Genomic DNA, 25,480 nt, shown 5'->3' on the forward strand with positions numbered 1-25,480 from the left:
AGAGAAGAGGTAGGGACAGGCCTTGGGACAGGGGATGGAACAGGACATATCCCTTCCAGCCCCCTGCCATGAGCCGCTCAGGGCAGAGGGCTGGGAGCACCCCCACGAGCCGAGCACCCCAGCCCTCTGCCCTGAACCTCCCGCACCCCCAGCCTTCTGCCCTGACCTCTGAAGCCCCCCAAGCCCCCAGCCTTCTGCCCTGCACCTCCACACACACCCCAACCCTCTGCCCTCCCACCCCAACACCCAACCTTCTGCCCTGCACCCCCCCACACACCCCTCCAGCCCTCTGCCCTGACCTCTGAAGCTCCCCACGCCCCCAGCCTTCTGCCCTGCACCTCCACACACACCCCAACCCTCTGCCCTCCCACCCCAACACCCAACCTTCTGCCCTGCACCCCCCCACACACCCCTCCAGCCCTCTGCCCTGACCTCTGAAGCCCCCCACTCCGCCAGCCTTCTGCCCTGCACCTCCACACACCCCCAACCCTCTGCCCTGACCTCTGAAGCCCCCCACACCCACCCTTCTGGGGGCGTGGGGGGCTTCAGAGGTCAGGCCCCACTCAGCCCGCTGCCGGTCTAAGTGAACAGAATGCCAGGCTGACAGCGAGCTGAGCAGGCTGGTGGCATAAGAGCAGCATTTTAATTTAATTTTAAATGAAGCTTTTTAAATATTTTGAAAACCTTGTTTACTTTACATACAACAATAGTTTAGTTATATAATATATAGACTTATAGAGAGAGACCTTCTAAAAAACGTTAAAATGTATTACCGGCACACGAAACCTTAAATTAAAGTAAATAAATGAAGACTCGGCACACCGCTTCTGAAAGGTTGCCTACCCCTGTGCTAGGATATATATTCTGCTTCCTGTATTTTTCACTCCATGCATCTGATGAAGTGGGTTTTAGCCCACGAAAGCTTATGCCCAAATAAATTTGTTAGTCTCTATGGTGCCACAAGGACTCCTTGTTTTTTCGTGGTGAATAAGAAGCTTTTTCTCAGGAGGACTAATTAACATAAACAAACAGGCTGTGACTAAAACAGCTTGCAACTGTCCCACGACCCAGATGGCGCTGGAAAGAGAACATTTCCAGTTATATATTCACGAAAGTGTAATTATGTCTTTCTACTAATAAAGGTAATTATTCATTTCCCATGAATCCCATGCCTCCCACATGCTGTTCTGCTATTTCCTTTCTATGGCTGCCCTCTTGCCTTTCTGCAGCTGTTCTGAAGAAATAAAAGCAAGACATAAAAGTGCATGCTCCCAGTCAGCAAAAGGGCAAGTCTACGGAGACAGAATTTAAGTCTGTGCACCTTTCCAATGATGCTGTTCTTGGAAGAGGTGGGCACAGATTACCACACATGCGGCTAGCACATGTCAAGACTGCTTCAGCACAAGGGGATACTGCACTGGAGACAAATGATTAAGCAACATGTTACCACAGAACTATCATGACGTGAACATTCTGCATTTATAGGGGCCTTATCAAGGTCTTTCAGAAAGGATGAGAGGAGGGAGTGACTTGCACTATCAGCCTTTTTTGACAGCATATAACCATAGTACTAAAAGTGTCATGCAGATGATCCGTGGCTGATCAGATTTCATTCCATCTCCAGAATTCAACACTGCTCGGACATTTCTTTGGATCAGTTACTTACTTTTGCACACAATAAAACTCTGAATCATTAGGCTAATCCATCAATCTTTAGCTCAGAAGCAGAATCACTGTCAAATATGCAAAGCTCCAGTGCCAAAACTGTTTAAAACTTTAACAGGCAACTTGGTGGTTCACCAACATTCCAGTAGTTAAACCGGCAGAAAGAGCCAAACACCTGATTCCATTACAGAGATCAAGTCATTTTGGTTTCTTCCCCAATTTTTGCCTCACACCAACATGACAAACATGTTAGTGACCAAAGGCATCTAATTACTAATATGAAAAGCATTTTTTCTCCAAACCTTACATTCAATTTCCAGGCCACAAGGCATTTCTCCTATGAAGTAATGGTCCAAGCAGATCTTCGGAAAGCAAAAGAAGAGAGATTATTCCCTAAAGAGTTTTAACCTCCACGCCCTTGACAATCCAGAGCTCTTAACACTGAATGTTAATGCGTTTAACATTCCACCTTCAAAAATCCCACCTGCCAGCAGTAAGGAGGTCAGTCACATCAGAAATCCAACAGTTTATCAAGCAGTTCACTCCAAAAACAGAGAGGAATTTTCTCTTCTCTCTATAACCAACATTTGTACTAAACTAGGCTACCTCACGATTAACAGCCAGGGCCGTCTCTAGGTTTTTTGCCGCCCCAAGCAAAAAAAATTTTGGCTGCCCCCCGCCCCTGCCTTGGGCTCCTTGCCGCACCCCCCTGCCACCTCAACCCTGGGCTCTCACCCCCCTGCCGCCCCAGCCCTGGGCTCCCCCTACCCCCCCCACCATTGCCCCCCACACACACCTCCTGCCGCCCCAGCCCTGGGCTCTCCCCCCCCGCCCTGCACCCTCCTTCCGCCACAGCCCTGGGTCACTGGTAACTCGCTCCCAGGGCGGGTCATTCAGCAGGAATTTTAGATGTGCACAGAACACAGACAGGATTGGTTCCCATATGGTTACAGAACTGCAGTAAAGTGGAACAATTTTCAGCTTGTGTGATTGGAGGATATCTGGATGCATATTATAAGACTGTCCTACATAAATGAGGAAAAGTTGAGGTGCCTTTATTATTCTTTTGTTCCACTTTCTTTCTTTCTATGGGGAATTTGCCAATGCAATATCACTGTCTTCCTTTTAAACAAACAAACAAAAACAAACAAACAAACGGCAATGGCTGTTGAAAATAGCAATTCCAGTCCTAAACCACTGGGAAGCATTTCCTGCTCAATTTTATCCTACTTCTTCTACAGCAAGTTACAGTGGATCAGTATATTTGATTTGGGAGAAATGAAGTAACAGCCGCCCAAACTGAGCTTGAGCACTCCTGAATTTTGAGGTGTTCAAATCTGGAAGGCAGGTGCTGGGGGGGGGGGGCTGTGGCTCTGCAGGGGAGCACGGCAGCATGTATGCAGCAGCATGTCTGGCACTGCGCGAAGCCAGACACGCTGGTCTGAGTGGCACGGTAAGGGGGCTGGGGGGTTGGAGAAGGGGTAGGAGGTTCCGGGGGGGGGGCAGTCAAGGGACAGGGAGAAGGGGGGGTTAGATGGGTCAGGGGTTCGGGGGGGCAGTCAGGGGACAGGCAGCAGTTGGATAGGCATGGGAGTCCCAGGGGTTTGTCAGGGGACGGGTAGGGTCCTAGGGGGGAAGTTGGGGGGGGTCTCAGGAGGGGGCAGTTGGGGACAAGGAGAAGGGAGGCTTAGATAGGGGGTGGGGTCCTGGGGGGCAGTCGGAGGGAGTGGATGGGGGCAGGGTGGGGCTACCCTCCCTCCCCGTGGAATGTCCTATTTTTTTGAACATTAAAACATGGAATCCCTACTCACAGTGCAGCTCTCCATTCAAAGCAGGCTGTAGCATGAGGTCTCAGCTTCCTCACTCCCTCCCCCTCTTTCCTGTTGGTAGTGGCCAAGGGAATGCTGGGAAATGTAGTTCTTTCCCTGCTCCAGGGCTGGCTCTATAGGCAGGGAGCTAACCAAGGAACTACAGCTCCCAGGGCCCCCTGTTGGTTCTCAGCTCCCATGCTGGATCCCTGCCGCCCCTGCAAATGGGCTGCCCCAAGCACGTGCTTGCTTTGCTGGTGCCTAGAGCCGCCCCTGTTAACAGCTTTAGTTTAATCACAGCAGCAGAATGAGCAACCATCAGCTCCATACACAAGTTTCTACAAGAGCCTGTTAAATACTCAAGCCACTGAGGATGGTAGGGAAAATGAGAAACTCCTCACTTCTAGCCAGCCACAGTACTTGTTCAAAAATAGCAATGAAAAAACAAAAGGAATTTATTACAGATAATTTTAGTTTAAATCATGAAGGAAAATAAAAACATTGCCTATGTGGAAAGCTGTATGCCAATACTACTAACTAATGCTGGTTAGAGTTATTTCAGAGCCATTCAGTTATGTAAAATAACTGAACCAAATGAAGAGCATAGGATCGAAAGACTGTCTTCTGGCATGCCACTGGTTTCTCTGGAAGACCCTGTATAAAAAGGTTATCTAGATTAAGACACCTCACAAATACAAAAAGCCAAGGATTTTGCAGACCTCTAACAATGGCCATGATAAAACTAAAAATGAACAAGATCAAGATCAGAAAAAATTGTGTAACAGTGTAGTCAGTTTTACGGTTTCCCTTGTAGATAAGCAGTTTTTCACGTACATAGGTCTTTCACACAGCAGCTAAGTAAAGAAAGTGGAAAAAGTTCAGCTAATACCACAAACTGAGAGGGCAACTCAGGGCCAGGTAAAGTACCCGAAAAGACTTAACGTAGTTTTGAAATTAACTAGATTTCAAAATAATAATCTTTTGTGATCAAGTTACCTTAGTTACATGTATGTATGGGAAGCTGAAGAAAAAGTTGTATTGTTTGAGGAAATAGCATGTGATGACAACTTAAGTCTACTGTAAAATAAATACTTAATGCACCAATTTAAGATTGCATGTTCAATGTTAATTTAGCATTTCCTGTTTTTTGAAGGCAAAAACCTTTATTTTGTATTAGTATAGTTGTGACATATAATGTAAGCTATTTAGATAATGTTTACATATAGTCAGTCACTGCCATCAATTTAAAGCAAAATTGTAATGGTAGCAGAATGCTTACCCTCCACTACAGAGAGACAGCCACTATATTAGCCCTCCTTTGGATGTGGCCAAGAGGAACCTGCCATATAGAGTAACCAGAAATTCTTTTCCTTTTAACCACGAACACAAACTCCAACAATCCATACATTTCAAGCCCAGATGACAGATTTCAGAATTATGGAAGTCTCATGTTGCAAGGGACATCTTGTTCTGAAGGCAAGAGATAAATTGCCCAATACCTCAGTGACAACTGCAGCGGTCAAACCTCTCCCTTATTCCCTCCATCCCAAAAATACAGACGCTTTCTCTCCAAACCCTAGAACCAAGGGGTTAACCTTTCTTAAGATAGAGTTTCTACTTTACTTGGCACTGTATAAGCTTTTGGAATGTCAATAATAAAAGAAAATAAGAAAAGCAACTAACCCCAGTAAAATAAAAAAAGGAAGAAGGAAGAATGTCGGGTCATCATTAACCATCTAGCTCTCAAGTTACTTCCCCCATAGCTTGTGCAGCTAGCTGTTAGTTTCAATGACATAAGAGGTTGCTCTGTAGGGGATTAAAGAAGGGCCAACAGAAAAGAGCAGATGAGAAAGAAAATAAGAGAGGCCATCCCAGTTCCAGTTCTTGAAAAAGGAATTACAATTTTCTGTAAATCAGCTGTGTGAAATGGGCTTCCTAACCCTCACCTACCAGATTAATTTCCAGCACATAACAACAGGATACATAAGTAGTCATTTTCCCAGGGCACACAGAAACCAAAAGGATCATCAATAAAGTTCAGCTCATTTCTGAGCCAAGATCTTTCATGAGGTCTCTCCTAGCTACTTCAATCCAGACCCTGTTACCACAGTATCTGAGCATCTCACAATCCTTAATGTACTTATCCTTATAACATCTCTGTAAGGTAGGGGAGTACCATTATCCCCATTTTACAGTTGAAGAACTAAGGCACAGAGAGACAGAAGTGACCTGCCACAGACTTCTTGTGTGACCTTGGGCAAAGCAGGGAATTCAGCCATGACTCCCAAATCTCAGACTAATGTACTAACCACTTGATCATCGTTCCTACATGAACATCATTCATCATTATTAACTGAAATAATTGCTCGTGGGACTATGACCCAGTGAGTGTGAGATCACCAACCACAACATGTCTCACTGGCCACAGGAGAGAAATTATGCTGAGGAGACATCAGATACAGCAAGAAAGTTTGCTCCATTAATAGAATAGAATATTTGTTTTGGCAGAGCAATTTACAAATTCCTTGTTTTCTTGTCATTTGAAAAGAAAAACTTCAGCTGAACTAAGGAAAAAAAACTCTTAATGCTAGAACAAACTTTCCTCCATTTCACCCTCATGTTCTCACAACACACACAGTTACAAGATATAATTAGGATTTCCAGAGATCAGTTTAATAACTCAAAGGGAATCCTTTTAGAACACAGTTTTAGTCCCCAAATTTAAAATGCTTAAAAACTACCCGAGTGCACTGAACTCTGTATCTCAATTTCTTCTTGCTAGAAGCCCCTTTCTGCAAGACTCATCTATAAGCTGATCTTTTACCATCCTTGATGTAGCTCATTAAGCTATGAGATGCAGGCTCATAAGAGCTTGATACAATCAGTTTCTCAGAAACTAAAGAACACACATTATCATAGCTACCGCCATCTTCTGTTCAAGAACTTCTCCAGGTCATCTCCCCTCAGAACCAAGTTCTTAATTAGTTGTCATGAACCAAATAAAAACAAAATTTATCTTGATAATTGTAACCAGTATTGTCTGTTGCTTATTCAGGTCTACTAACAAGGAAAAGAAACTAAAATAAAGTCTGTTAGGAAAAGCATAGATTCAATAATGTATATTTAATGTAAGAAACAAACTTGTCTACTGAGTAGACTGTGATAAAGCCTAACTCTTAATATGACCTTTAACCTCCCTTGTTCTCCCATACAGGGGAAAGTTACATACCACTGGTGACCCTCAGCACTTTGATCCCCTTTCTGTAGGGCTGCCTCTGCCTCTTCTTTCCCTGCAGACAGAAAGCACTGATTTAGCAAGAATGAAAGTTACTGAATTTCTCTGAATACTTACCTCCCAAAGTGCTAGGGTCTCTACAGTGACAGGAAAGTGTAAAGAAGTTATAAACATTTGTTAGTCACCTAGTATATTTAGCTTGAGACACATTCCAAAAGATCGCCTGTATGGAGAACTCACAGATGCTCCAAGGCCGCTGGGCTGACCTAAGATCAAGTTCAAGGACACTTTCAGCATCAACACTGTAAGCTGAGAGCTTGCAGCTAGCAACAGGCTGCACTGCACCAGGGAGTCAAAGAGGCTGAAAAGAGGTGGCTGAGAAAGAGAGAAAAAGCAGAGAGCAAAAAAGAAAGAGCAACAGGCCTCAAGGGTGCTTTGGTGCTTACACCATTGTCTGTTGAGATGGACAGTTGCTCTTCCACTCACTACCAAGCTGCATATCTTGCAGCGATATTGGGCACCTACCACCACACAGAGTGCGCGCGCACACACACACACACAATTTAATGGAGCTCTCTCCTCTCTCTGCTCCATGTGCTTGTGATCCCAAAATGTGGAAACTTTGCAAGCCATCGGAAAGGACTATATACATTAAAAAAAGTCTGAAAATGATTGCCTTAAATGACTGCTTTACATTTCTGAAAGGGACTACTCAGGCAATTCAGCCTTAAAGCTTAGGTTAAATTAAAAAGGGGAGGTGATTTCCAAAAGCTGATAGGAGCAGAAGTGTTAATTAAAAAGTCTCCTGGTTTTATTTCAAGTCTTTTATAATGTTAAAACCCAAAACAAACTGCATTTGAACTAGTGAATGAGAAGTAGTGAAACTGATCAAGTAAACAAACAGGAAAATTGTATTTTTAAAATTTGTGTTAGTAACACAAGATCTAGTTAAAAAACATGTTTATCCAATAAAAACACTACACTGAGCTGCCTCACAAACACACACTTTTCCTTACCATCAGAAGCATATGATTTCTTTTCGTCTGCATCCTCTGTGATTTCATACAGATCACTGTATGCTCGAGCCAGGCGCCAAAGGAAATCTTGCTGGTCTCCATACTGCAGACAGAACATAAGTATTTCAGATCACCTGTTAGAGAGCCTCTTTTCTTCCACTGGTACAAAGACATAAGGAAGAGGACTGGAAGAGGACCATCAAGTGGCAGCAGTAACAGGCAGTATGTTATCTATTTTATATATCTATATCTAGCTAGCTACATAGAGTAAACATATGTAAAAAAAACCCTTTGAAAAAAATTAAACGGGCCCAAACCAACAAGAACTCCAGCAGAAGTACAAAACGAGTAAAATGAAGGTCCAAATTTGCAACTAAACCCACAATTCAAAGAAGATCAGAAGAGGTCTAACTCATCACATCACCATAAATGGATTCCCCATTTCACAGAAGTTTTAGTACGGATGAGGGGATGAGCGTTGGAGCCACACATCCACTTGTCTGACTCCATCTCAAAAAGCAGGAGAAAAATGCTGTCTGTTCATTTTAGGCATTTGCTTACACAAAACAGCAATGAGGCTGTTGTGGCTGGGTTGCCAATACTGCAGTGGCAATGTTCAGTCAAACACAAACCAATGCACTGTCAGTGAAATATAAAAAACAATTCTTTATACTAGGTTTTGTTAAACAATTTTTTTTAAAGTACAAGTTTTAAACCTAAACTACTTGACAATATCAATTTAAGTTGGTTTATTTTGGTACTATCTTAGACTATTAAGAAGTAGGAGAAACATTTAAGAAAAGGGATACACTGGAGTATTAAATAAATTCCTGGCATGATCCCTTTTGGGGCTTACAAAGAAACTTTACTTATGCTTACTGTTGATTAAGTCATTTGTTATCTCTCGTCTCTACATCATCTTTGATATTAATGTTGAAGATAAGCAAAACAATTTGGCTGCTGTATTAAACAGGCACCTATGTAAAAAAAGCTATATAATTTCTTGTACTGACTATACAGTGCTTGAACTCTATAACTGAGTCAAGGGACCCAATTACAATACTGTTTAGATTTGTACTACAGACAGGATGCAAGAGGGTACATTTAAGAAAGCCAAGTCCTTGGATTGTCAGGGTTTTAGTTTTGTTAGGTACCATCTACACTACACTTCTAAGCCATGTTATGACCAGGTCCATTGACTCCATTACATTTGTAGCATGGATTAGGTCTCGCACAATGATAACTAAAAGCCCAATTTCATCTTTCCCTGTTAGCCGAACACACAATTTTGCTCGGAAATTAAAATGAACTTTACCACCAGTTTATTGTTAAGCAGCAGCTGGAATCCTTCCCTCTTCTCCTGGTTATTCCCGCTATGCAGCTGGTCAGCCTGCTGCAGCAGCTGACCAAATTCCTCCTCCACTGTAGAGTCAAAGACCAAAACAGTTTCATCCTCATTGACTAGGTCCAGTGAATCCCTCCGTGCAGTCTTCACTGTCTCACAGCTCACTTCATCTTCCCCTTCCTCACTCTCTCTCTCTGACTCCCGGTCATAGTCAGACTCTGCATTGGCTGTGGTGTACCTTTCAGTAAAAATTAAAATATAGAATTAAGTGACATCACATGTACTCAAAACAAGATGCAGGGCAAACAGTTTACAAACCAAGAGAAAATATTTAAAAAAAATCAGAGAGAGATGGGAGTTGGACTAATAGATGTCCTAGGTCCAACCTTCTCTAGTGCAGAAGTGTTTTCTCTACACTGTATTCTCCAGAATTTTGTGCAGTCTAGTTTTAAATCTCTGCAGTTATGCATCTTTCAACTATTCCCATGTAGTACAGACAAATACAAAAGGGTGAAAAAAATAAATTCAAAAGGAAGGTAGCATAGGAGTCAAGACACAGGAGTCTGCATCCAGCTGGCCTCGTGAGAGAGCCTTTTTAGACCATTTAGCTTTAAAGCCTACAAAAGCATACACAGAACAGAACAAGCAGGACAATCACTTGGGAAATTACAGATTATACATCAGATACCTCAGTAGGAAGTTTAACAGACTCATCTAGGTGGGGGATACAGCTTGAGGTTTTTGGTCTGTTCTAGAGAATTTCAAACACAGATAGCTTTCTTGGCAAGATTAGTATTTTGATCAAGACTGTCTGAGCACTAAATACGAAACAGCTTGTTCGAGCTGACGGGGAGAAAAGGTGTGAAACCAGTGGGTGAGTGATCAAAATCATTGCACATGTATAAAAAGAAATTAAGGAGTAGCAGCTTAGCCATGTAAAGACATGATATCTATGTAAAAGCAGACAATGATTAACAATAAAGTGGTCCAGATTAGACAGGGTATGACTCAGACCAAGATTTTCCATAAGGGATTGTCTAAAGTTAAATTCACAAATTTATGTTCAGGCACCTAAATAGGTGGCCTGATTTAAAAAAAAGCTTAGCTTAACGTGCCCCTTCTCTAACTCACATGGGAGCTCTGAACAAAGGAGGAAGCACTAAGTTAGACCTCATTGTTTAAGAATGTTCGGTTTTAATTTCAGGCTTCGTTGGACTAATGAGGGAAGCAAGTTCCAAAGGAGAGGGCCCTCTGCTGCAAGCAGCCTGCCATGAGCCCCCATGACATTTAACTACAGACCCTGACTGCAATTGTTCAAGCAATGAAAAGGAAGATTAACCAGATGTAACCAAGACCCAAACCATGTGTAACTTTAAAAGCTCAATGCTTGAATTGCACCAGAAGCAAGTAGGAAACCATTGCAGCCTATGGGACACTAGCGTAATGTGCTCCCTATGGTTAAGGCTGCGAGTCTGTCATGGAGGTCGAGATGGGCAGCCACTGGGCCAGCAGCAGCAGTTTGGGTGTGTGGGAGGGGACTCAGGACTAGGGTCAGAGGGACCCGGTGGGGGGGGGGGGGGCGGCACTTACCTCAGGATGGGGGGGGGGGGCTCCGTGGCTCCCACTGGCATGGCCCTGCAGCTCCTAGGCAGAGGGGCCAGGGGACTCCCGCACACTGCCCACATCCACAGGCCCTGCCCTCGAAGCTCCCATTGGCTGCAGTTCCTAGCCTAGGAGCTGCAGGGACACGCGGAACCGGATAGGGAGCCCCTGCCAGCCCCACCAACACCCCCCCACCCCAACACCAGTGGGGGTCCTGGACCACCTCCCCCAGCACCTATGGTGCCCTCGGACCGCCTGTCCCCTGTTCTCCCTCTCCCCCGAGCATCCGCAGGCCCCTGCCCAAGTTTTAGTTAGGGGTATATAGTAAAAGTCATGGACAGGCCACAGGCTGTGAATTTTTGTTTACTGCCAGTGACCTGTCCATGACTTTTACTAAAAATACCCATGACTAAAACATAGCTTTACCTACCGTCAGCTATGTTAAGCAATCAGATCATAACATTTTTCACCAGCTGAAGTGTCCAAGTGTTCTCCAAGGACAGCCTCAAACAGGGAATGTTAGTTATCAAATCTAGAGATTGAAGGCATGTACCAAGGAACACATCTAAGAGAAACGTGGATAGCAGTTGTGCCAAATACAGATGAAAAGAGGTACTCCTGACTACCAAAGTACTGTTTTTCCAGGAGTCATGAGGAGTACAGTTGGATCCCTGAACTCACTCTCTCCTTGGTAGAGAACCAAGGAATACTGTCAACTCAGAGGGCAGACACCACACCAGCCCCATCACTCTCTCTAGATCATCATGAACTGTACACTACCAGGTAATCAAACCAAATCTCAGGCTAAGCAGTGTTGTCTGGTCATTACGTGGATGAGAAGCCTCTAAAAACACCTAGTCATTATGTTGCAGATTCAGTAGATATTCTTCCCTCTGAATCCATAGTGAAGCTATGAATCAGCATGGTGCAGGACATGCTGTACTAGAGGTGTTGCCATATTTTGTGCAAGTTGTAAAACCTAAGGTACTGACCACTTGTTATTAAACATCTTGTGGCACTTTCATAAGAAGAAAGATACAAACTTTGGTTCCCTAGTCAAATCCTGTTAAAATGTAACTGCTCAGACTCCCTTAATTCATGCAGCAGTTCCAATTTAGCATGCTAGTCTTCATTCCCTGTCCTACATTGCTGTGCAGCGTTGGTGTGGGCAGATAAACAGCTGCCATGCCACATTCCAGACTGGCAGCATTTTAAAGGTACTCAATGATTTTCAACCTAGATACACAAAAGACTTTTTATCCTGAAGCACAATCAAAGTACAAGGTCTAAAAATCATTTCAAAATGCTGTGTCTATCTTTTTATAAAAGCAAGAACAAAAATTATTACCATTCAGTGATGGCTCATGATGTATATACATTTTCCTCTCACCCAGATAGACTCGCTCTATTGAGATGGCTCATGTATGAGATGCTGCCAGTTTAAAAAAGAAATAGTGCTGAATGTAATTCAATAAAAACAAAAGTATTCAAAAAGACCACGGGATTTAAGTGTTTTTATCCTGTTTTAGGATAGAAGACAGACAGTTCTTAAATGCATTAATATATGAAAGTCCCTAGCTAGCATATTTCCTACATTAATAACAAGATATTTGGTGCTAATAAGCATGCGAAAAAAGAAAAAGGCCCCAGTGGACTTGTCTGCCCTGCACAGTGCCAAAGCAATGCAAGACAATTAACTTCCACACCACAATCCAAGCCTTCTTGCTGCTAATAGCATGGAACAATTTGTGTCATCTGGAAGTGAAACATGAGGAGCTACTGATGCCTGTTTGGATTATAAGTAGCAGCAGCAGCAGTTTTATAAGATTTCATCAAAAGGCAAAAGAAAGCAACCGCCAAAAAAAAAAAAAAAAAAAAAATTATTGCAGGAATCTGAGGACAATGGGTGCTAATGCAGAAAGTTACAAGTCAGTTCCAGAGTGGCTACCATACACAGCTATATAGGATTAATACTGGAGGGATAAGTAACATGGAATCTTCAGTTTAGTACAACAAACTTGTTTTATATTAGGCCAGGATTGCTTATCCATTAATTCATCACAGTGACTCTTAAAGCTGTCTGCAAAGTTTTAAATTACTGACCTGCTACTGGTCTGAACTGTTTAAATATATTTTAAACAAACTAAGGAATTGCAAAGAAGCAATGAAACACAGAAGCTGACTTCCAAATCCTTATAACTGGTTCACAGGGAGGGAGTGCAAATGAGAATATAGAGAATGCCCCAATTTCTTATCCTCCCACACAAACTCCCTACTTTCTTTCCAGCCCCACCCCTCTCCCATTGGCATATCTGCTACAGTCTGCCTTGCAGGAGCAGTGCTCCCTTCCCACAGATGTCAGAAGGGACACAGCAAGTGGGAATTGGATGACAGCTGGCAGTGTGAAGATACACTATTGCCAATGCCAAGAGTCATGCCCCCCAAAATCATGAGACTAGCTTAACAGTCAAATTTAAATTTAAAAAAATATATCTGCTTTGAGCTTCACATTTTCAAACTTCTCTCTGCAACCATGAGGGCTAGAAACTTAGGTGGAGAGGTTAAACAAAAGCTGTGATGATCATAACATGATTTCAGGAGCTGGGGAATTAAGAAAAACACCTACTAACCACAAGACTCACAATAAAATCACAAGTGTTAGCAATACTGGAGATCAGAGGGGCCTCTCCCAAGGTCTGCTGTAGAGGAGAATCACGGCTAAGTCTTTGAGACTTGCGGGCCTCTCTCAAGCTTTTCGGCTGAAAAAATCATCTTTACTCTCTAATAATCAAGAGACATTTTGAACTCTATTGGAGAAAAAGCTTGAGATTTCTCAGCATCCCTTTGATATCTTATATCAAGCGGGCTAAAACATACATTTCACAACAACATTAAAGTCAAATAGCTTTACATTTGTAATCAAATGGGTGCTAATTTTCAGCTAGGGGATCCAGTAAACTAAATTTTATTTATTACCCGTTCTAAAAAGGCAAAAAGTCTCAACTTTCTGAACTCTCCTGAACACCCATTTTTAAGGTGTCACATTAAAGTAATTCCCTGACTCACATCTAAACTATAGATTTTGGATTTTAAAAAGGAAGTGGGAAGAAAGGAGAGACAAAACAAGTTTATAATGGAAAGCTAGTTGCAACCTTCACTATGGAACTTTAATACAAATGAGGAAAAAGCTTGGAGATAATTGAGAAAGTAGGTTAGCCAAGTTAAAAGGTTTTAACTTGCTATGGTGATTCTCAAGTTTAAAAGTCTTATCCTGACACTTATCCTTTCGCTAGTCTTCCTCTGTTAGATATGTTCTACAAAGATTTTATCCAGCTGCAAGAATCTGTTATTAGATCAGTACTACAGTCAATCACCAAGAAGGTTCAACTGAATATTTATTAGTAATTTAAAAGCCACCATGAAAGACAGTCAGGAGTAAGCCCAACAGCCCTGCAACAAGTCTGTACTGCCCTATCTCATGGTAACAGAATACTGCTGGCTGAGGCAGCCCAATGACATCAAGCTGTTTCCTCTATCAGAGGATCTCTTTTCTGCAACCTGTGAATACTAGGAGCTCTACCTTTTAATCCACTGCAATTATCTTTATTAGTTAATGCCTCTTTAACAGCACTAGACCAACATCTCAAAAAATCCACTATCTACTGTGCTTGTTGGGTTCTGGAATTGACCTTTACATCTTCTAAAAGATGCTAGTATAGTAACTTGTGACAATGAAGACTTAATACATCTGTTATTACATACAGAACTTCTTTAACACAAGGACTTTTTCAGAACCAGTTACACAAAGTGTTGTTTAGCCAAATTCCTTTAATCTAAATATTCCTCTTACCAGAATCTCAGTTTTGACCCTCCATGAATCAGTTACTCAGTAACTCCCCCATTAGCCAAATGTTTTTAATGTTTTCAAACTATTGTCAGGTGAATGAAGTGGCTGTGTAATCTGTCTTGTCAATGTCTTGTTCTACTATTTTATGAGATGAACTGAAAAGCTTTTAGCATTTCACGATCCAGATTTAGGGTTGATTTTCTTCTGTGATAGTTGAAGATCCTTCACACAAATAAAGAGAGAAATGAATACTCTATCCTGCTGTAGGTACTCCCAGCTATTGCAGAGAAATATTGCAGGGCCTTGAATTCAGTTCCTAACTGGCAAACAAAAAATAGGTATGACACTCAACTTTGTTCTAGAATCATTGACATTTTAAGGCAAACGTGGACCCATATGGTTATAAATTAAAATGGAAGGGGAGTAGAACGTGCATATAAAGGAATACCCGACATGTCTGACAGTCAAACAAAGCCTTTTGAAAATACTTTGATTGGCAGGTAAGATGATGGATGTTGGTTTTCTTCCTGTGGAAATATTACTACCATAGGCCTGCGCCTGCTCCCCTTTACTCTAAATCAATGGTTTCAGGGGGAGCTGGCACCTTTTCATATTCTTGTTCATAAATGGATGATATAGACACTTTTGTTTTAAAGTTGTAATTTTAAGTCTATACACTTTGTTAACCTGAAATCTTAAAAAACATTATTTGTTTAGGTCAGCTTCAGAAAAGTGCTGTGTGGTCAAATGTGGCCCAAAGTTTAGGTTTTACAAAACTTGAAGACTTTTGTTAAAACAAACTGAGTATATATTTCCATTTTTAATTAAGTAGAAGCATTCTTTAACTTTTAAACACACTTTTGTAAGTTGGACTACAGACTGTACAGATCGCTCTATAGTGGGAAAGTCTGAACATTACTCTGTGCTGGTAGAGCGGATGGTTAAGTGACATGGTCTACCAGTATCCTGCCAACAATGCAAGCTGTGAGTGCAGATAAGTGTCTTCAAGGGCTTTGTTTTCAGGAAAGTGTGTAATTCTCAAAGTGAAGTAGACTAAAATGAAACTGACTAGTCTCTTGTCATCGACCAGCGCCAAGAAAAATGTAAGAAGTGATGAGCATAACTGGTGCAATAATTTATTTTAATTATATTAAAGTATTATTTGTATAATAAGGAATTTTTTAACCCCTCCCCTTAAATTCCATAATGTTATTCTCACACAAAACAAACAATTACATTTCCCTTGCAGTTAGGATCCAGTACAGAGCCTACAACTAACAGGAATTAGCCACAAACATTTGGGGCTTACTGACAACCTTTCACTTCAGAAAAAACAGACATATGTGACATGTTTCAAAAAGTTACAAATCACCCTACAAAACCCATTAAACAACATATGAAAGCTGTCCAGTAAAACCTCTTAGCTGTGAGTATTAAAGAAAAAACAGGGCATTTCAAATACTTGGAGACAGCAATTCAGTTATAACTAAATGTGCTGTGTCAATCAAGGTGAGTGAGCACATAAAAGATTAATTTAAAACCTTCCCTGCCAAACTATTAATCAAGAGGCTACAGTCAAAAGTGATCAAAAAGATGGTTCAGTAATTAGCACCATGGTGAGAATGGTGTTACAACAGTATACGGACGGCAATTGTTCACTGAGATTGTTCCAAATCTGTCTTTTGCTGAGAATAATTAAAAGTGGCCTTACTAGAAGGATGATCAAACCTGTGGAAGTATTTATAACTGGACTTTAATCACCCTGAATAGCCTGTACAAGTAAAAAAAAAAAAAGTCTCTCTGAATCAACTATAAGCTTACATGTTTTATCTGAAAGGAATACCATCTTCATCAAAACAAGATTGAGAGGACAAGCAGTAAAATGCTCAATATATCTTCAGCTGGAAACATCTCAGTCATTTCCATGTCCTACAAATGATTCTCTGTTCTCTTCAGACAGCTTTTCTTGCTTTGTTATTTTAATACATTCCTCGATGTCTCTTAGGAGTTATGTTTTCTGTTTTGCCAAAGCCAAAAAGCCCAAACAAATCTTACACTTCTGTAGAATAAGCATGGGAATCCCAAGAAAGCATATTCCAAATTCCAAGATGCTGTAAACAACATCCTGTTAGGTCAATAATTGCCTTTTTTCTTATATAACGCAGAATTATTGTGGAACTATTCTTTAGTCACTTTGAAGCACATTGGTTATCATATATCATTTGCAAGGGGTTAAAAAACGACAATGAGATCAGCTCAAATTCCTCCTCTAAGGAAAGATCTCACAAAATATGGAGAACCTGGAAGAGTTTTACGATCAGCTTAAGACAAACACTGTAGGAAGAGATAGAAACTTTCAGTTTTCTTCCTCCATGCAGCCATACACACTTTACAAGTTGGCCCACCCATTATCAGCAGGCAGAGGCAACATGCTAGTTATATGCACTGGCATAATTATTTGAAGATTCATTTAGACCCGCAAGTGACACTGAGAAAACACACACGGTAATTTGGAACCCTCAGTCTAAAAGACATATCATTTGCCTTTCCATGAGAAAATACTGACAGAGAATTTTATGCTCAGGAATCTGCTTCATGCCCTTCTTAATCTATTGACTTTAAGAAAAAGAAAAAAAGGCAGGAAAGAGAAGACTTTCCTCCTCTTGACCAGAGGTATGTGCACCCAGTAGGCATCCTACTTATAAAGCATCAGGTGGCTTATGGTACTCAGATAGCACAAGGATAGGTGTGGTAAGAACCTAAATAAAATGACAAACATAAGCATGACCCTAACAAAATGAGGTTTTACATAGTCTTAGCCCTGGTCTAGACTACGAGTTTAGGTCGAATTTAGCAGCATTAGATTAATTTAACCCTGCAGCCATCCACACAACGAAGCCATTTTTGTCGACTTAAAGGGCTATTAAAATCGATTTCTGTACTCCTCCCCGACGAGGGGATTAGCCCTGAAATTGATCCTGCTGGGTCGAATTTGGGGTAGCAATTCAACGATATTTGCCTCTGGGAGCTATCCCACAGTGCTCCACTGTGACCGCTCTGGACAGCACTCTCAACTCAGATGCACTGGCCAGGTAGACAGGAAAAGCCCCGCGAACTTTTGAATTTCATTTCCTGTTTGGCCAGCATAGCAAGTTGATCAGCACAGGTGACCATGGAGTCCCAGAATCGCAAAAGAGCTCCAGCATGGACTGAACGGGAGGTACTGCATCTGATCACTGTATGGGGAGATGAATCCGTGCTAGCCAAACTCCGTTCCAAAAGACGAAATGCCGGAATATTTGAAAAAATCTCCAAGGGCATGAAGGACAGAGGTTATAACAGGGACCCGCAGCAGTGCTGTGTGAAGCCTACCAAAGAACCAGAGAGGCAAACGGCCGCTCCGGGTCAGAGTCCCAGACATGCCGCTTCTATGATGAGCTGCATGCCATTCTAGGGGGTGCCCCTACAACTACCCCTGTGCTTCCCTCCTCCCCCACCCCTCCCTGGCTACCTTGGCAGTTATCCCCCCATTTGTGTGACGAATTAATAAAGAATGCATGAATTTGAAACAACAATGACTTTATTGCCTCTGCAAGCGGAGATCAAAGGGGGGAGGGAAGGGGAGGGCGATTGGCTTACAAGGAAGTAGAGTGAACCAAGGGGGCGGGTTTTCATCAAGGAGAAACAAACAGAACTTTCACACTGAAGCCTGGCCAGTCATTAAACTGGTTTTCAAAGCTTCTCTGATGCACAGCGCGCCCTGCTGTGCTCTTCTAACCGCCCTGGTGTCTGGCTGCGCGTAATCAGCGGCCAGGCAATTTACCTCAGCCTCCCACCCCGCCATAAACGTCTCCCCTTTACTCTCACAGATATTGTGGAGCACACAGCAAGCAGTAATAACGATGGGAATATTGGTTTCGCTGAGGTCTAACCCAGTCAGTAAACTGCGCCAGCGAGTTTTTAAACGTCCAAAGGCACATTCTACCACCATTATGCACTTGCTCAGCCTATAGTTGAGCTGCTCCTTACTACTGTCCAGGCTTCATGAGCAATGGATAGGCTGGGGTAGGTGCCACCGTGCGGTGCTGCCGACTGGGAAAGCAGCCTGAGGCAGAAGCCTCCAGCTGGCATGATATTCCAGGCAGGACTGAATTTCCATTAGACGAAACTTAAAGAGAATGACCTGGAGTCATTCCCATTTTTGTCCAGGCGCCCCCGACTGACCTCACTGAGGCCGGCCAGAAGCACCCATGTCTGCCCAGGTGCCCCCGACCAACCTAACCGAGGTCGGCCAGGAGCACCCACGGGACGATGACTAGCAGTCGTATTGCACCGTCTGCCGTCCGCAAGGCAAGGCAAGGCAAGGCGATGCTACTGTGTAGCACTGCAATACCATGTCTGCCAGCAGCACCCAGGAGCCATATGGTGACAGTGAGCTGAGCGGGCTCCATGCTTGCCGTGGTATGTCGTCTGCACAGGTAACCCAGGAAAAAAGGCGAGAAACGATTTTTTGCCGTTGCTTTCACGGAGGGAGGGGGGGTCTGACGACATGTATCCAGAACCACCCGCGACAATGTTTTTGCCCCATCAGGCATTGGGAGTTCAACCCAGAATTCCAATGCACGGCGGTGACTGCGGGAACTGTGGGATAGCTACCACAGTGCAACACTCCGAAAGTCTACACTAGCCTCGGTACTGTGGATGCACACCGCCGACTTAATGCGTTTAGTGGGGACGCACACAATCGACTGTATCTAATCAATTTCTAAAAAAATCGACTTCTATTAAATCGACCTCATTTCGTAGTGTAGACATACCCTTAGAATTAGAGGTGTTGTATTCTGTTTAACTTCCTTTTAATTTCAGAATCTTTTAGAAAACATTACTTCAAAAGTAATTTTGGTTTATGTCCTGACAGTTGCTGTTGCTCTTTGCCACTCTGACCCCAAATGATTTGTTAGTGTAAACCAGATTTATATAATCTCTCCCAGAATGTCACGTTTAGAATTATAGTACCCATCTCCTTCCAGCCCAGCCAAAGGCTTATTTCAATCACCCTTTGGTCAGTGAGCTCAGCTTCACCCTCAACAGTGGGTTCTTGCTCCCAGCTGTACCTAACTGCCAGTTCTGGTTCAAACTACAGTAGCTTTCATAGGTTTGCGTTAAATGGAGCCCTGCTGCTCAAACTCTCAGTGAAAGTTGCCTGCCCCTAACTAGAGCACCTCTCTTGAATTACAATTCAAAGAACACCACATTCCACAATTATAACTAGAGCCAACTGGAGTATTTCTTATTTCCCTCCAGCCCTGTCATAATTTCCTTGCCAGTTTGCCTGCAATGGCATATAAACTGTCACACCTCACCCTGACTGTTGATCAAACAGGAACTGGAGGGGATACTTTTTTTTTTTTTTTTTTTAATTATAAAACATGGTAGCAAAATTACAATTCTTGGTAGGACGACTCAGGGGCAGGTGTAGTATCTGAAACTTCTAGCTTTTTAAAGAAAATCAACAGCTAGGTTTCATGCAAGAAGGACAGAAAAAAAATGCATCTATTGAAACATCCCATCTATGATATAAAATACGATGAAGTAAGTGGCTACTGAGTTTCAGAGACCAAGAACAGTTCTTAACTGATGTTCTGCTTACCCTCCCTCACTTTCACCGTCATCTGTATTGGCCCCTCTTGAGCTGGCTGTGAAATAAATAGAGCTGGACCCTGTGGAATCACTCCTCTCTCTAGGAAATGGGTATCGCCTCCGCCGAGTTACCTTCTGGGTTTCTTCCAGGTGGGACCTGAAAGACAGACAGAAAAACAGTGATGACGAGAGAAGTGTCTATTTCAGTCTATGTCAATTTCTTTGTTTCTAATCCCCCAATCTATTACATCCACTCCATATCAAAGGAGCAATAATTAAAATGGCTACTTGTTCCTGCTTCATGTGGGTGAAGTCACAAATTGCCAAGTTTAAAATACTGTGGGCTACACTGTAAATGAGATCAAAAACTCGTATGCAAATAGAAAGTGTATATAATCATCCTTCCAGTGAAAAAAGATGAAGGAACATTATTTATCATTCATATTATCAGTGCCTAAAGGCCGTACTCAGAGACAAGGACCTCACTGTGCTAGGTGTTCTATGAACATAAAACAAAAAGAAAGCCCCTGCCCCCAAAGAGCTCATGTTTTACAGGATATTCCATTCACTACGTAATCTACAGTAGATATGAATGGGACAAACATTGCTACAGAGACAAGAAAAGAGCCAGAAATGTACAGACCACAAGTCCGTCTGGTTCAGCATCTGTCTAAGACAGCTGAGAGCACTCAATGCTTAGAGGAAGGAAAACACCCACAATGCATCTAGTCTTATGTACAGTGTTGTACATGACAAGAAAACATAATTCCTGAAATAGGGTGATGATCACACATCCTGAAGCATAGATATGACTTCTCATACTGTCATTGTTTTGTACAACTATAACTATTAATTGTCATAAAGTTACAGGCCTAAGAGTCCAGAGTCACTGTTCCACTGACCTTTGAGTAAGTGTACACCTAGGGTGAAATACTGACCCCAGTGAAGTCAAAGGGAGTTTTGACTTGAGTAGGGCCAGAATTTCACCTCTAGTGAACAAGCAAACTGTATAAGAGAAATATTTCAATTTATTGGTTTTAGATTTACTGGGCTTTTAATTTCACTGAATATCTCCTTGTGCTTGTGTTACAAACAAATCGAAAAGGACTGAATGATTAGTTTTCACTATTCCTGTCACAATTTTGACAACTTAAAGCCAATTCCTTCCGGTTCTTTTCCTTTCCAGTTTAAATAATCCTACTCTTTAGTGGGATTTACACAAAATGAGATTGTAAACACATGCCTGTGCATGCTCAGATTATCCAGACTGTAGAATATTGAGCATACATTGGATTTCAAATTTCCTTGGCTGGCATTGGCTCTCTGTTTGGGGGAGTTAGTTGGGGGAAGATGGGACAAATTTTAGAAAACAGTAGCTTACAACCTTGCCCATTTTTAGAGCATTATTGTAATGAAGGGTGGATATACACTGTGCATGAGAGACTTGTCCCGATTCCCATTTCCCATACTTAGGTTGATATCTTCGTTAGAGAAGGAAGAGAGGACAAAATTGTTTTCACCTAAAACCTGCTGATCTATGAGCTCTTTCAAGGCATATAGAGAGATGGTTTTCTAATTGTCTATAATTGACAAAAAGGAGGGTGGTTTTGTACGTACTTGACTTCTCCAATGATCTCCCCAGCTAAACTCTGCAGGCTGTTCTTCAGCTCCTCCACTTCTTTTCGTAGCTCTATAATGTTTTTCAGCACGAAGTCCAGACGGTTCAGCACTTCCACCTGCTCTTCTCGTGTTAAAAGAGTTGTATATGTAATGCCATCACCAGCCTCCATTGGTGCTTGTCTTATAAGCAGAACTAAAAGAGTGAGAAAAAAAATTAATTAGACACAGAGGTGAGTGGCAAAGATTAGAAACAGGAAAACATTGCCAGATGCTTCTTTCTGGGCATTCAAAGAGGGGAATAAAACAATGTAATAGTGCACCGTAGGAAAAAAATGAATACATCAGTGACCACTGCAATTGAGGAGGTTGGTTATTTTTAAGCATGTGTTCCTTTCTTTTCATTGGTTAAAACTATTTGTCACGGGCAGGTTTTAAAGTTATATTCCCACTAAGACTAAGGTGACAGCAATTTTTAAGAAAGGCTCCAGAAGTAATCCCAGCAATTACAGGCCAGTAAGCCTGACTTCAGTACTGGGCAAACTGGTTGAAACTATAGTAAAGAACAGAATTATTAGACACAGATGAACATGATTTGTTTGGAAAGACTCAACATGATTTTTGTAAAGGGAAATCATGCCTCATCAATCTGCTAGAATTCTTTGAGGGGGTCAACAAGCATGTGGACAAGGGTAATCCAGTGGATATAGTGTACTTTTAGATTTTCAGAAAGCCTTTGGCAAGATCCCTCACCAAAGGCTCTTAAAGCAAAGTAAGCTCTCATGGGATAAGAGGGAAGGTCCTCTCATTGATCAGTAACTGGTTAAAAGATAGGAAACAAAGGGTAGAAATAAATGGTCAGTTTTCAGAATGGAGAGAGGTAAATAGTGGTGTCCCCCAGGGGTCTGTATTGGAACAGGTACTTCAACATATTCATAAATAAGCAGAAAAAAAAGGAGCAAACAGTGAGGTGGCAAAATTTGCAGAGGATACAAAACTACTCAAGATAGGTAAGTCCAAAGCAGATTGCGAAGAGTTGCAAAGGAATCTCAAAAAACTGGGTGACTGGGCAACAAAATGGCAGATGAAATTCAATGTTGATAAATGCAAAGTAATGCATATTGAAAAACATAATCCCAACTAGACATATAAAATGATGGTGTCTAAATTAGTTGTTACCACTCAAGAAATGACTATGGCGTGATAGGGGTATATAAAATCATGACTTGTGTGGAGAAAGTAAATAAAGAAGTGTTATTTACTCCTTCCCATCACGCAAGAACTAAGGGTCACCAAATGAAATTAATAGGCAGCAGGTTTAAAACAAAAGAGAAGCAAGTATTTCTTCACACAACACACAGTCAACCTGTGGAACTTTTTGCCAGAAGATATGAAGGGCAAGACTATAACAGGTTCAAAAAAGAACTGGATAAGTTCCTGGAGGACAGGTCCATCAATGGCTATTGGTCAAGATGGGCAGGGATCGTGTCCGTATCCTCTATTTGCCAGAAGTTGGGAATGGGTGACAGGGGATAGATCACTTGATGATTACCTGTTTTATTCATTCCCTCTGAAGCATCTGGGATTTGCCATTGTCAGAAAACAGGATACTGGACTAGATGGATCTTTGGTCTGACCCAGTATGGCTGTTCTTATGACCAGGGTGGATAAAAATCAATGATTTTTTTTTTTATAAAATGCTTTCTGAGGAAAAAACCTATGTAAAGATAGTTTTAATTAAGATATCTTTGAGCTATAATGTATCTCATCATGGAATAGGGATTATAAATTCTAAGTCTATAGTATGAAACAATATATTCATGTAATGTTTAAGAAAAGTTTTAGAAATGAGTTCCAATAGTTCATGGATTAGGGACCCAATTTATAGGGTTCCAGGGGCTTTTGTATTAGGGCTACCATAAGTCCGGATTTCCCCGGACACATTCGGCTTTTCGGTCTATAAATAGCCGTCCGGGGGGATTTCTAAAAATCTAAAAATGTCCGGGATTTCCCCCCAGTCGGCTATTTATAGATCGAAAAGCAGCGGCCAAGCGCCGCTGGGCAGCCAAAGCCCCTTCCCGGCTCCCCCCATCCCCTGCAGCAGTAGCTGCGGGGCCGGGCAGCGTGCTATCCTCCCCCTCCTCCCCTCCCCTGAACGCTCCGCCCCCCTGCTCCTCCCCCTCCCCTGCTTCCCACGAATCAGATGTTCGCGGGAAGTCTGAAAACAAGCAGGGGCAGGCAGGCAGCAGCAGGTAAGCTGGGGGGGGGAGGGGGAGAGACGCGAGGAGGAGGGCTCCGGGGAGGCGAGGCGCGGCCCAGTCCGGCCCTGGCCAAGCGGCTCCGGCCCGGGCGCCGGCCGAGCATCCCCGGCCCCGGCGGCTCCGGCTGAGCACCCCTGGCCCCGGCGGCTCCGGCTCTGGCCCCAGCGGCTCCAGCCAAGCACCCCCGGCCCCAGCAGCTCCGGCGCTGGCCCCAACGGCTCCGGCCCTGGCCGGGCAGCCCCGGGACACCGGCGGCTCCGGCCCTGGCGACCCCGGCCAGAACGCAACCTGATTCCTGGGCTCTTGCTAAAGCCGGCCCTGGGTCAGGGGACAGGGAGGGGGGATTGGATGCGTCGGGAGTTCTGGGGGGACTGTCAGGGGGGCAGGGGTGTGGAGAGGGGTTGGGACAGTCAGGGACAGGGAGCGGGGGGGGTTTGATGGTCGGGGGTTCTGGCGGGGCTGTCAGGGGGGCAGGGGTGTGGAGAGGGGTCGAGGCAGGCAGGGAGCAGAGGGGGTTGGATGGATCGGGAGGTCTGGGGGTCCTGTCAGGGGGCGGGGAGCAGTTGGATAGAGCATGGGAGTCCCGGGGGTCTGTCTGGGGGCGGGGGTGTGAATATGGGGTGGGGGTGTGGATAAGGGTCAGGGCAGTCAGGGGACAGGGTCCTAGGGGGGCAGTTAGGGTGGGGGGTTCTCAGGCGGGGGCAGTCAGGGGACAAGAAGCAGGGAGGCTTAGATAGGGGGTGGGGTCCTAGGGGGCAGTTAGTGGCAGGGGTCCCAGGAGGGGGCAGTCAGGGGACAAGGAGCGGGGGGGTTGGGGGTTTTGAGGGGGGCAGTCAGGGGGTGGGAAGTGGGAGGGAGTGGATGGGGGCGAGGCAGGGCAGGGCTCCCCCCCCCCGGCCCAGTGTCCTCTTTTTTGATTGTGGAAATATGGTAACCCTATTCTGTATAGATTATTTAGGTTAATCTTTCTATCTACCCAATGGGACTCAGTACTCAGTCTAGAAGATACCGTCAGAGTTGCTTAGTTTTGCAGTACTCAACTGTGGATTTGTGTCTCCAGAGATAACATGCTTGTTAACAGCAAAAATGTTTTTAAATAAATAAAATAGATAGAGGTGAGAAATAACGGACCTCAACCCTATTGTCCCTCTGCAAATTTGTGTACACAGAGTCAGTCCCTTACCTCTCTCTAAAAGTGCAAAAGTTTCAAAACGTTCAATGAATAGAAGATTGTTGGATGAGGAATAGATCTGGACAAGGAGAAGAAGTCTAGAGATAGATGTGAAAAGAGAGGGACAGGCAGTAGAAACAAAAGTGAAACTGTTTGAGCAGCATATTCCAGAATGCACTTTTATGTAGAAATCCATGATTAAATAGAGTCTTCCTGACTAGTGATTTAAATCATGATTTAAATCAAATCCACCCTGCTTATGACTATGTTGTT

At 43.2% G+C, this 25,480-nt stretch overlaps 1 protein-coding gene across 1 annotated transcript in view; it reads right to left on the reverse strand.

Annotated features, from left to right (window-relative positions):
* The window catches only part of RMDN3 (regulator of microtubule dynamics 3), a 66,154-nt gene that overhangs the window by 35,784 nt on the left and 4,890 nt on the right, over window positions 1-25,480 (reverse strand). Inside the window, exons 3-7 of the mRNA XM_065402685.1 lie at window positions 21,776-21,971; window positions 20,169-20,315; window positions 9,040-9,307; window positions 7,725-7,827; window positions 6,703-6,763 (exon numbers count right to left, since the gene is read on the reverse strand). Of these exons, the coding sequence (XP_065258757.1) occupies window positions 6,703-6,763; window positions 7,725-7,827; window positions 9,040-9,307; window positions 20,169-20,315; window positions 21,776-21,971 (775 nt within the window). The remainder of the gene's footprint in view (window positions 1-6,702; window positions 6,764-7,724; window positions 7,828-9,039; window positions 9,308-20,168; window positions 20,316-21,775; window positions 21,972-25,480) is intronic.

This window comes from Emys orbicularis, chromosome 4 (assembly GCF_028017835.1).
Source record: "Emys orbicularis isolate rEmyOrb1 chromosome 4, rEmyOrb1.hap1, whole genome shotgun sequence".
NCBI lineage: Eukaryota > Metazoa > Chordata > Testudines > Emydidae > Emys > Emys orbicularis.